The following is a 13,869-nucleotide window of genomic DNA, read 5'->3' on the forward strand; positions in this document are numbered from 1 at the left end:
CCTAGATAGTAGTTTAAGATTACAGTTTGTTCCGTATAATGTATGGAATGCAGCACAAAGCACCAATGCTTCCAGTAGAAGGAGAGCATTATATAATATATATTATGCATATCTGTACATTGATATATATAAAGATCTGGCGGTGGATTATATTTTATTGCGGTACAGATTTTATGTCCATGAATGCATGGTTATGTACATATGCAAAACCAGTATTTTTACACATAAAATCACATGTGGACCCATATAAATTGTACCATATAAACAGATGTTGGAATATGTTTTGGGTTTTTTTTACATTCCAGGCTCTTCCAGCAAAGTAAGAGTATGGAAATCATTCTTATCTAATAAAGTAGGCTCCATTCATTTTTGAAATAGCTGACAATTACAGAATGTGAATATGCAATTCCTTATGATCAGGAGAGACTATAAGCAGGTTAGAGGCATGTCATATATTTTATACTAAATACATAACAGTACAGTTGGCCAACAATCTATATCTCAGTCCACCTGAGAGGCTAAAGCTTTACCTGCACCCTTACAGAAATTGTGTCATGCGTACTGGTTGACAGATATTTGGGGGGAAATGGGAAGCTCTGCATTACTTCTAACCACTCTTCTTTCTCAGGCTAACTTACACACCAAAGATGCATTTCTTAAGATTACATGGACAGAGTTCAGGATGGTAACTGGCTGCTTTATAGGTCAGAATGCTCCATGAATGACAGCTCTTCCACCTGATGACATAATTGCGGAAATTAATTCTGGCAGTTAAGATAGGAAAGTAGTAACAGATGAGCACATAAATGACATCGGGTGTTTGGGCGGGAAGAAAGTTGAGCTTATTTGATCCTGTGGTGCTGTGATGCACTGCACTTTTAAAAGCTTAGAAGTGCTGTGTAAACAGATAAAGGCCTTTGAAGGGTTAATTCTTTATGGAGCCAGAGAGCCTTGAGTGATATCTGCTCCAAGAGATCTGATTGGTTAGCGTCAGTTGAGCACAGAAAGACTTCTGAACTGGATGCTGAGGAGGATTCAGTCTGATTTCAGCCCTAGCTGAGAAGGGTTGGGTACTGACAGTTTCAGAATTCAGCCCTGACTGAGAGCAGTTTTAACACAGACAGAAGACTTGGGGAAAGTTGGCAAGTGGGTAGTTGGATAGAGACTCCCATTCAGGCCAAGGAAAGGGGATAGATCTTCTAGTGAGAGGAGAATTTCCCTACCCAGTCAGTCACAGTTTATTTCTACAGTCCTTAGACCAGTCATACCCAGTCAAACAGGGAGTTAAATCTGAAGAGTGCAAAGATCCCTGGTCTCGTGTGGTTGGAAATTGCCTGTAGAAACCTTAAGAGTCAGTTAAAAATTCAAGATGAGTACTGTTGTTCCAAGAGAAGGGGTTTGGGTACTGGAAAGAGGGTACCAGCCTTCTGGAAACCAAAGGAGTCAAAGAGTACTCAAAGAAAGTGTGCTGTAGTGTCTGGAAAACACTGGAACAAAAGCCTCTCAACATCAAGATTTAAGTCACTGGGAAAAGCTTAAGAAACTCCCATTAGCTGGAAACCTAAGAACTAAAGTCTGTGCATGTACTGATTTTACCTCAGAGTTATCTATACTGAGTAACCTCAGAAATTTTACCCCAATTTCACCTGACTTTTCCCCTCTACACTGAATAATTTTGTTGTTGTTGTTGTTAATTTGGAATAGAAGAATGTCTCGAGTGCCATGAAAGTTAAAGGGGGCTACCAATCCTTCCTTCAGGTTCCTGGGACGAGCAAACTGTGACAGGGTGGGAAGTCAGAGTTCTTAAGCAAAGAAGAAAATACATTACTAGGGTGGCTCAGTCAGTAAAAGGAAAGAAAAACAGGAAAAATCAGAAACAATTCTTTAAAAAAATCAGAATTGTTTAATAAATAATAAGGTCACAAAGATGGAATGAGATCAGCCATATGTCAACTAGCCAATGCAGGCTGTAGATCAGAAAAAGTGGTTGGGTTTGAGTACAGATTTTGTTGTCGTTTTAAATTATCTGATCCACCCATGTACAGTGATCAGCCTTGTATAAGAACTCCTTAACATGCGTAGCTGCTGTCTCTTTGGTATTCCTGATGCTGAACATGTAACCTTGAAGGCCTGTACCAGTTAAACCATTGGTTGTAGCAACAAAGAAATAATTTGGTATGTATGTCTGGGACCAACACAATTATACGTATTCTGAAACTTTCATTAAACATTAAATCACTTCTTCATTGTTAACTCCTTGCAAATAATGTGATGTACATAGAAACCATTCCAGAAAGAAAAATATTAGAATTTCCCCTTAAAACAAAGAAACAGATGCTATTTTTGGTGATCAAAATACTGCTGCTGAAGTCAAGGTCATTTTGGTTGGATCCAGTAAACTTTTTAGCTCAATCTCCCTCGATTCTGCTTATTACTGCAGTGTTTGTTCTATGTGGGTTTTGTCCACGTAGATTCCATGATCCCCAATATTGCCTTTTTGGTGGTCAAAGGAGGCTCCATTCTCCATTTTTCACCAAAGTAAAAACTGGTTGGATACAACCCATACTATGCATTATTTAGTTCAGAATACATTTAATTCTATAGCCTTCATCTACGATATAGATTAGAATTCAGGCACCAAATTCACAGCATGTGCTTGTCCCACTGACATAAAAAAAGTTAGGTCAGTTTAACTATTTATTTATTTTATTAGATTTATACCCCGCCCTCCCCGCCAAGGCAGCCTCAGGGCAGCTTACATTAAAAGTTTAAAATAGGTTAAAAACAGGTTTAAATTATAAAACATTCATAAGGTGCTATATATAGATATTACATATATGATGATGAAAAATCATTTCATTAATAATAACTGTAGCAGGTATCCAAGCAGCAGTGGTTGTATATTGAATAGTATATATTGAATACAGGCCCCATAGTATATTGAATACAGGCACGGCACACATGGCCATGATGGATTCAGGGTAAGGCTCTTGAATCTGTTAAATTAATAAATAATTATTAATAATATAGTATATTGTTACATTTTTCTTATATTGTTATGATTTTATCTAAATTTTGTCTTAGCTGTATAATATCCTTTGTAAGCCGCTACTGTAGGAAGGGCAGGGTAGAAATTAAATAAATAAATATAATGTAATAATATAATAAATAATTATTAAATAAACTATTTGCTACAGTGTTATATCCTCACTCATTTTTCTTATTCTACATCCCATTCTGCATAATCCCATCAGCTATCATCTGCATGTTTTTTTATTCATCCCCATTTTGTGTGTCCTGATATCTGGAATGTCTAAGATTGCCTCCTTTATACCCAAGTCATCACCCTGCATCCAGCTTCTCCTTCAGTCCCTCCACAAAACCCACTGGTCTGAAGGCTTTCTTTATCCATCACCTTGCCTGCATCCCTCCCTCATAGTTCACCTCTGCCCCACTCTCACTATCCCTATCCATGTCTTTTACTTCCTTCAGCCTTGCTCATCAAATATAGATCTGTGATATCCAGGAAGGTTCCAGTTTGAGAACTCCTGTAGCAGGTGATGGAACACCTGTCTGGTGCCTTCCCTCAATCTTGACTCTCCGTAAAAATGTTTCATATTTCCTTTTCTGACATAAATGTTAATTATTGATTTGGTTAGTTGTGTTTTGAAAAAGTATAAAATGTAAGATATAAATGGGGCTGTGGCTCAGTGGCAGAGCATCTGCCTTGCATGTGGAAGATCCCAGGTTCAATCTGTTGGCATCTTCATCTGAAATGATCAGGTGGTAAGTGATGTAAAATACCTCTACCTGAGACCCTGGAGAGCTGCTGCCAGTCTGACAAGACAAGCCTGACCTTGATGGACCAATGGTCTGATTCACTATAAGGCAGCACCATGTGCTCAACTGGCAGTATTCCCTGAAGGATCAGGGCTTCTAGTGGTCAGGCCAGAAGACAGACTGTACTACTTGGGTTGATCATGCCAAATGAGGGACGAGACTGGAATATCTTACTGAGGAATGAGAGAGATGCAGCATTAAGGAGCTGAACAAGCTGATTCTATTTAGGAATTCCAGAAAGGTGGGGTAAATCAGAGAGGAATAAGTAACAAGGTGAGTGAACCAATAAACCAGGAATTAACAAGGTGAGCTAGGGAGTAAGAAACAGGAAGAATCGAAGCAAGGTACTGAGTCTGAGCCGCATACAAGGGGCTTTGTTGTCAAGAACATACATGAGCAGGGAAGGGTAAGTACACATATGGACAGATGAAACTGCCTTACACTGACTTAGACAATTGCCATCAAGGTCAGTACCATCTACTTATTTATTTATTTATTTATTTATTTATTATTCACATTTCTATCCCGCCCTCCCCGGAGGCTCAGGGCGGCTTACAGGGCGTATCACCAGATAAAACAATAAAACAATACAAAATGGTAAAATACATCACATTAAGCCAATTTTGGTGCTCCTCTCAGTCAGTTTCCAATTTCCAAATTACAATTTCTAGAGGCAAGATGGCCACCCCCAACACCTCCCGTTCTCGCCCATAATGCAGCGATTATGGAGCATTGATATTACATGCCCCCTCCTGATGTTCATATATGGGGCGTTGATGGTAACTAGTGCGTTGGTGGTGCACTACTGGTGGCGGCTCCTATTCAAAAGCCTGGCGGAAGAGCTCCGTCTTGCAGGCTCTGCGGAACTGTGCTAGGTCCCGCAGAGCCCTGATCTCCTCTGGGAGCTCATTCCACCAGATAGGAGCCGCCACCGAGAACGCTCTATTCCTGGTCATGGTAAGTCTAATAGACTTAGACTAACAACAGCTCTCCAGGCTCTAAAGCAGAGGTCTTCCACATCACCTACCACTGGAACCTTTTAACTGGAGATGCTCTGCCACTGAGCCACAGTCCCTGCCAAATCTTGTGGGGGGGGGGAGGCAAGGCAAGGGTTGATAAAGACTCTTAGCACAATGGGCATCCGTGGTCTTCAAGAAGGTTCCAGTTTGTGAATGAGAGATCCAATTCCTAACACCTTATTATTCTCAAGATACAAACACAAAGAAGTCAGTATCCCAATAGCAGAACAGAAGTAAAGTTTTCACCAACACTCATAAAACACACAAGCAAAACGTTAATTTTTTTGTAGGAAAGAAAGGACTATATAAAGAATGCACTGCAGTTCTGTTGTCAGATTCTCTTCATGTTAGGTAAACCTCTCATTCATTAGTTTTGAAATGAGTGGGGTAATAGAGTAAATCCCATCTTTGCTCTCACACCTATTCAATAAGAATGTGTCTGTTAGACTGGATACATGATGAGAGTAGTACAGATAAAACACTTCTTTTTTCAGGGTGGTGCTGATTTCTGCAAAGTATATTGAATTTAACCTACTTTCCTTGGAAGTTTACTTTTATTCCATAGAAAAGGCAAAGTGCGATTTCTATACAGACTTTTACGAATAACCACTCTGGGTCTTCCCTCTTTTCCTCCACTCGTTGAAAAATCTCCTACAGTTCTTTTTCCCAGGCAATTTAATGTGTGCTTGGTAAGGGCAATTAAATTGTCAGAATTTTTAAAAAATGCTTTTAACTAGAAGGTAGCCAGGAGTATAGTCATGGGGCTGATATTGATTGTCTGAACAGAGAACATTAGTCTTCAGGTATTTACTCTGCCACCACTGCTCCAGAGGCTCTTCTTCAAATCAAATCAATCCCTAAAAGAGATGGCTACTAAAATGCATAAATGGAGCTGAGTTTTGCTGTTTTTCTCTCTAGGCCTTACTATACCATATTTTGGTTTCCGATTATTTTTGATCTCTTCTGCTTCTTCTGATTGAAAGTTCTCACTGCTTATGTTCTCTAAGGTAGGAGCTACAGGGGGGAAAGCCTTTCTAAATTAATGTTCACTGTAAAATCCATTGCATTCAATGGAAATAGGAATTCACATAGCATTTCATGTTGTTTGAATAGTATGTTTGCATATTGTAAATGCTGTCATAATCCACAACAGCAGTGGTATTCAACAACAGTGCCAATTTTATTTACTGCCTGTACAACTTTTTCTTATTGATATTCACACCGTGACCCCAGTTCTACTCTCTCCTCCTCCCAATAGATGGTTCCAAGTTGGAGCAAGTAAAAAAAGGAAAACACACACACTCTAAAATAAACAGAATTTGGAAGGAAAACGAACTTCTTGTCAATGTTACAGAAATGAGTATGCTACACAGAGAAGACTACCATTCTGATCCACATCCCAGTTAAGCAGAAACACTTGGAATTAAACCAATGCAGTTCCATTGAGCAACATGGGTCGGAATTGGCTTGAGTCCAATCGTCATAAATGGATTGTGGAACAGAGTGTATATAACTGAAATAGAATGCTTTCTAATTAATTATTAAAAAGAAACCACAGGAGAGAAGAACAATTCCACCAAGAATTCTGATGACAACTTAAAAGTACAGAAACACAGATTCAAAGGCTGCTGATCAGAATTTTCAAAGACTGATTATATTTGTATCAGATGTTATACTAATTTATTATAAAATGTTTTAGTGAATTGACTAAATCCATCCAAATATATTTTTACCCAGGCAGAAATATGGTGCTTGGGTTTGGTGTGTTCATATGCACTTGGTTAGGTATATTTGCACATAGGATGATAAGAGTGAAAGGCCAACATCACAGAACCATAATATGGGTAATTTGGACTTTCTTTTTTTCCTGAAAAATTCTTCATGGCAACACTATTGTTGAAGTCCAATCTCAAAAAAAAAACACACACCTTTTGTGAGGCAGAACAAAGCAGAAGTGAAAAGCCCATCCCAAGCAGTGCCATCCTAAGCAGATCTCCTCAGAATCCTACTCTAATCTACTCAATGGGGCTTACTCCCAGAAAAGTGTTTTTAGGATTGTATGACCTGTAAGCAGGGGAGGACTGGGTCAGAAAAATGGCCCTGGAAAGGCCTTGACCTGCTCCTCCAAAGGAGGGAGAGAGCAAGCGTCAGCCTGCCTGCTTAGCAAGCATCACACACTGCCCTTCTGCCACTGGACTGGCTTGGCCTACGTGTGTGAGAAGGCCATTAGCCAGTTTACCCCTGCATGCCAGCCATCTACACACTTTGGATGGAAGCCATTTTATTCTAACATTAGCTTGCTGCTATTCATCGTAACCCAGTAACAGGGCATGATGCAAATGCAAGTACAGAAACATTTGCCTCAGGAATGCTCTTTTAATGAATCCTAAAGATTGTGTTAATATGGAGGGCAGATCAAATGAGAAGTGTTGCATTGCTGTGCTATTTTGAATATCTAGCACAGTCTGTCATTCCCCCCCCCCCAAGACAAATTATTTACAAGACTGTATTTTAACTGAAAGGGGGGTGTAAATTTGACAATTTATAGAATAATTTCAGTGAAAAATGCAAGAATTAGTTGATTTTTTAAAAAAATCATCAGCCTCTCTCTATAGAACTAAAAAAATAAGACCTCAAATATTTACACATAATAAAAACTCTAGTAAAACCCCTTCCATCTGCAAGTTATGGCAATTATTAATTAAATCTTTGTGCTTAAAGCAATCTATAAAAATATTATGGTGATCCTTGAACATAAATGTTTATTATTTAATAGCACTACTATAATATCACACACTGCATTTTTTTCTATAAGGATGATTCAACCATTTTGTTCCACAAAATGTACAGTAAATGCATATGAAAATTTCCAATCAATGGATTGTGAAGAGACATTATTGATGCAAGTTAATGTTACAGTTCATTACTGCAAACATAAGGAATACAAGTGACTGTCCGTTTTACAGAATGGTTGAGGACAATTAGTGTGCTAGAAACCCTTTCCACATATGCAGCACAAAAGTTTATAAGGAGTCCCAAAGCAGAAGGGACCCTAATTAAACCTACATCTCATCCTTTCCTCTGTCCTTTAGCTAAAGGTGTGCGGATTATGGACTATTATTGCACTTACCTCATGTTATTGACTGTTCTTTCTATGGCCATTTGTTTTAAAGGACTTTTGTCACATGTGGCATTACAGTGGCTGACATAATGAAGAGGTTTTCCTGTAGAAATGGCTGCTTATGGATGGCTGTAAGAGGTTAAGGTGCCTGGCTCAGGCCAAAATTTTTAATTATGAAGAGTCATACAGTACTAAAATAATTTCAATTAGGCATTACCAAAATGGCAAAAACAAGTTTACTAATTTGTACCTTATTTCAAAAAACATTAATTTTCAAAGCAAACTACTACTACTACTACTACTACTACTACTACTAGTACTAGTACTAGTACTTATTATTGTTGTTGTTGGTACTGTTGTTGTTATTAGCAAAAGTAATATCAGTTTTAAACTAAATTTCAGTAGAATTTGTTCTGCTTCCCCATTTAGCTCCCAGGAAAACCTAAACATGTGATAAAGCTGAATTTTAAAGCCATTACAAATGATTGCTTACTGAACTCACAGTGCTTTTATGACTTGAAATTAGAAAATGGAAAACATAGTGCCGTATTGATATCAATGTACCGCAAAACAAAAAAAGGGAAACATATCTGCTTTTAGAATTTAGTTCTCATATCTGCACTGTATCGCCTTCTAAATTAAAAATTAAAAATTCCAAAAACTACAGTTGAAACGCAAGCTAATTAAAATAATAATTGAGGCTTTCCTCACAGGGAAATATACTCTGGCCACCTTGTTATAACATATAAGTAATTCATCACAAAGCTACTACACCAAAGGAATAAAGGAATTGTCTACCTTTGTTTGCAATCATTGGCAAGTTCAATGCTGTATGCAAAAGACTTGCATAGACAGATGCTATTAAGATATAATTAGGTCTTTAAATGCACAGGTCTGAAATGCAAGGAAGAGACTTTTGAATGTGAAACAGTTTCACACCCCTCAGACAAATGAAGCTCAAAGCCTCATTGCCATGCACTGTACCTGCTGCTATTGGCAAGAAGCAGATTTTACACTGACCATGTTCTATGGCTGCTTTTAACGTCGCTTCAGGATGTGTCGATCCAAGGGGGTTATGCACAAATCGTCGCCGGCGCCGCAAGTCATCTTCCCAGTAGTCAAGGCGCCAGAACTCACGAGGACGACTACAATGAAACAGAGGAACCACATATGTTAGCAATTATCAAACAGCATGGTAGCACTGAATTTCTGCATAAAGCTTTCCTTGTTTGCTCTAGGATTTTTTTTAAATAGCACCCCAAACCCTTTTTCTACGATCTTTAACTTAGGTATGTCCTTGAAAATAACAATATCACCTTCCAGTCTGAGGAACTCCTTTCTCTTTTTTTTTCTTGGAAGGTGAAATGAGCACTAAATACATCATTTTGAAATGAATTGCTGACAGTGTGATCAGTTTCCCCACACTCTAGTGGCATGTGCTCCGATTTCAGCCTCATTTCAGCCTCAGCAGGGCACCTTTCTCAGTGACTGCATTTATAAACCAGAATAGGGAAAAGGCTATTATAAATATGGTATAGCATTACCTATATTAATCAAAGTCTGTCCCCCTTCATTTTTCTTCCTAATTTGTGCCTTTTTGCACAAGGTCAGTAAATCATACATGAATTCTTGGTTGAGAAAGTGTTAACTTTAATGAATACTTCTGTTACATGATTATGTATGTGATAATAAAATATTACTATGTTTAGATGTGCAGGAATTTAATTAAAATAATCTCTTAAAATATTCATTACATTTAGCCCCTGAGGCTTAGAACAACACAAGAAAATACATTTCGTTTCTATTTCCTGTTTTTAAACAAACCATTCCAGGAGAGTGAAACAGCAATCTATTTTCAAACAAATCAGATTGGATTTCTTTTTTATGTAGCTGCAGTTTTGCATTTAATTAAGAACTACCATGCTACAGTGTGCAATATTGAAGCCATTTTAAAATTTACATTTAGAAAAAAAGCTTTTTATCACATTTGTTATTTCTACATTGTATTATTCAAATATGCGTAGATCTTTTTAATATGGTCATATATAAATGCCAGATGCTATCTTGTTAGATTATCATGAATGAGTGCGTTGTAAAACTGTATATAAACCATTAAAAACTGCAAAAGCAACCAACTCAGGTGTGCATTCTTACATTCACAATTTATACACACACACACACAATTAAAGAAAGCCTACAAGGAGATTGTTACCAGAGATCTACAACCATCATCTGCATACTTCCATTATGACATTATAATTTAATTTATAAAATAATGTTTCTTCATGACTGATAAACCAAAAATACAAAGTATAATCTCATTTCTTTTACATGAGCTAATAATCACTGTATATCTGTCAGCTCTGACAAATTAAGAACTCTGATTAATTTATATATTAGAAATTATTACAAACACATAATACTGCTAGTTTCTTCCCTCTTTAATTATTTAGCCACCTGAAAGAGAAAATATTTATTGTCAAAGGGTAAGTTAGATAATATACAGCATGAAAACAAATATATGCAAAATGTGAATTTCCACTAATAAACCCAATTTAAATATTAAAATGCTAACCTGTCACTTCTTGAATTAATTCCATGTATCACTATTTTGTAAATTAATATATTGCTTCTAACTGAGAGGCCTATATTTTTATTTTCTTTGTCCTGTGTATATAAAGACACACAGGCTTGAGAGGCTTTATTTTCCAAGTAATTCCATAAGTTATCTAGAATTGTTGTATAACACCCCCCCCCAAAGACAGAACACAGCCCTTGTGCATGCCTTTGATAGTCATAGAGCATAGATAGCCACTTCATCATTCTGCTTTCCTTCATTCATTGGTTAAAATTACTATCAAATATCAACTATGATAGAGTCACCGTGAATCAAAAAAAGTATTTTCTATGTGTTGCTTTATAGTTAAATCTTGTACTATGGTATTTAAATGTTAAATGTTTTGTACGTTCACTGTTGTTTTACAAAATAAAAAAATGTTATTAAAAAAAGAAGAAACTGTTTCTCATCTTCAGGGGAATGATATAATGAGAGTCTATTCATCAGTATGGCAATCAGCACGAGTAATTAGTTCCCTTGACTGAGATCTCCCAGAAAGCTTATTGTAGTCAGTTCCACAACCATATGACAATGAAAAGGTAATGGAGGTTTCTAAAATTTGTTAACTGCTGTAGCCATCAATCGTTCCAGTGGTCTGCCCTACAGTATTATGCAAAGATGGTAAATTATTAATTTCTCATCCATTCATCTTTCTGCACTTTCGATGTAATTAAATGATGCCATTCTTTTGGTTAAAATTACTACATGTTACATAACTGTGTTAGAATTAGTAAAATTAGATGTAATAACGGATGAAGGCATGAAAGTACCATTGGGAAAAAATCATCCTAGATTAAAAGTGCTTACTTTGTACTGAAAACTCCCTGTATGGTGTATTTATTGAAGACACCTCATATTTTAGTGCATAACTGTAGTTAACTGTAGCATAACTGTATTTGAGAACATATGGATTAAGGGGGGGATCTGTCCCTTATCATACAGTCTCATTTCTACAGCACTTCTACACTAATAATATTTCCACTGGCGAAGGCATTATTGTTGTTGTTGTTGTTGTTTTGTTGTTGTCAAGATATTTGACAGGTAGATGGTGTTCTGCAATCTGAGATCAAGACAAGTTCTTGGGAATTGCAGATGTATCTTTGCAGTATTCTTGCTGTTCCAAGCAACACTGTCTTCTGGAGCTGAGCTGGTATTATTTGTTCAGTGCCCAGAATGTCCAGGTGTTTCTTGAGACTTCTAGGCATTGCTCCAAGGGCTCTAATGACAACTGGCATGATGGTAACTTTCTTCTCCCAGAGGTGTTCTAACTCTATTCATAGGTTTTGGTATTTCGTGGTCTTCTCTTAGTCTTTCTTTTCTATTCTGCTGTCTCCTAGGATTGCAATGTCAATTACCCAAACCCTATTTCTCATTTTCTCTACAATTGTGATATAAAGGTTTTATGCTACAGGTGTTTATCTGTTTGTAATCGGAAGTCCCAAAGAATTTTTGTTTCATTATTCTCCATGATCTTGTCTGCCTTGTGCTCTCATGAATTTCTGGCTGATGGTAAGCCATACTGCTTGCAAATATTCCAGTGCAACATAGCTGTAACTCTATCATGATGTTTGGTGTAGTAGTTAAGTGCGCGGACTCTAATCTGGGAGAACCGGGTTTGATTCCCCACTCCTCCACTTGCACCTGCTGGATGACCTTGGGCAAGCCATAATTCCAGCACAGCTGTTCTTGAAAAAGAGCAGTTTCTGTCATGAGTTCTCTCAGCCCCACCTACCTCACAGGGTGTCTGTTGTGGGGAGGGGAAGGGAAAAGAGTTTGTAGGCCGCTCTGAGACACCTTTGGGTAGTGAAGGGCGGGGTATAAATCCAATCTCTTCTCTTCTTCTTCTTCTTTACAGTCAGTTTGAGCAATTTTACTGCAGGCACTGACCATGCAGGTGACTGTTTCATCCTTTGTGTTACAAAGGTGACAGTTGCTGTTATCACTGGTCTTCTGAATCTTGGCTTTCATACTTTCCATTTCATTGTTGTTGTTGTTATTACTACTCTATGAAGGGATAGATCACTGGCAGATCCAGTGCTTTACTAAAAATAAGGAAATAATTTTAAAAATTGATAGTACTACATGAAACCATCATATTCATTTTTGCCTATGCAGCAAGGGACAGACACATAACCTCAATCTTACTGGAACTATTGGACAAGACTGAATTTGACTTAGTGTTCAACTAAAGAAACCAAATCAGCTTGACCATGCTGCATTCTACTGTGTTGATTGTATGGCTATCTTTTTTCTTCTGACAATGCTATAGTTCAACTAAATATTGTAAGCAGAGACTTGTGAACAGCGCATCCATCATCAGCTTTTTAAAAGATCCCAAAATGCTAACTACATACCAGTACAAAAATCATCAGTAACTGGCAGCATCTGGGCAACGTCTAGAGACCTGTGACTTGAATAGGGGGGCGGTGGCGAGGCAGTTAAATGCCTGCATTGTAACATCACCGAGCAGCCACTATGGCTGTTCGAGTACCACCGTGGTCGAGGTGAGCTCTCGACCTTCACCCCAGCTCCCACCTACCCAGCGGTCTCGAAAGCAACTTAATTGCAAGTAGGTAAATGGGTACCCACCCTTAGAAGGGTGGGGGGCACCCTGTGTGGCTGGCTGAGGACGGCGGCGGCAATGGCGACAACGATGACGGCGGCGGAGAACCTGGCGTGGACGGCAGTGACGGCGTGGCGGCAGCGAGCGGGCGTGATCGGGAGGTGCGCGGCAGAGCGATCCCTGGTGGCGAAGGAGGAGTGCACCGACGGCTGCTGAGAAGGACGAGGGGACGTGCGCAGGCGCTGAGCACCAGCCCAGCAGAGCCGGACAAAGGACATAGCTGGGCCGGAAGTAGGCGAAGCCGCGCGTCTGGGAAGAGCGCACCACCACCGAACGCCAGAGACAAGACACTTCCGCCAAGTCCCGAGTCCCGTCTGACCAAGTCGAACTGCCCCGACAGAGAGAACAGCATGACATGCCACCACAGAGGGGGTGCTGGTAGGATGTCCCTCCCCTATATACATTGTGCCCGTAGTTAGGAAACAGAAACGGTGACTAGCACCAAGAAAAACTTGTAAGCCGCTCAGAGACCCCAACTATGGGATTAGAGCGGGGTATTAAATTGAAAGCATAAATAAATAAATAAATAAAATAAATATGTCTTTCTCCAATATCAGTGCTGGGCTAACTACCAGAAGTTAAAAGAACTGGTTGCATGGATACAGAGGAGAAACCAACAGGGGCTTGCAGCGATAGATAAGGGAGAGGC

General features: G+C 38.7%; 1 protein-coding gene across 1 annotated transcript in view; it reads right to left on the reverse strand.

The window, feature by feature from the left end:
* The window catches only part of LRBA (LPS-responsive vesicle trafficking, beach and anchor containing), a 558,585-nt gene that overhangs the window by 253,259 nt on the left and 291,457 nt on the right, over nucleotides 1-13,869 (reverse strand). Inside the window, 1 exon segment of the mRNA XM_015409048.1 lies at nucleotides 8,965-9,125. Within this exon segment, the coding sequence (XP_015264534.1) occupies nucleotides 8,965-9,125 (161 nt within the window).

Source organism: Gekko japonicus, unplaced genomic scaffold (assembly GCF_001447785.1).
Source record: "Gekko japonicus isolate JY-2015 unplaced genomic scaffold, Gekko_japonicus_V1.1 scaffold24, whole genome shotgun sequence".
Taxonomy (NCBI): domain Eukaryota; kingdom Metazoa; phylum Chordata; class Lepidosauria; order Squamata; family Gekkonidae; genus Gekko; species Gekko japonicus.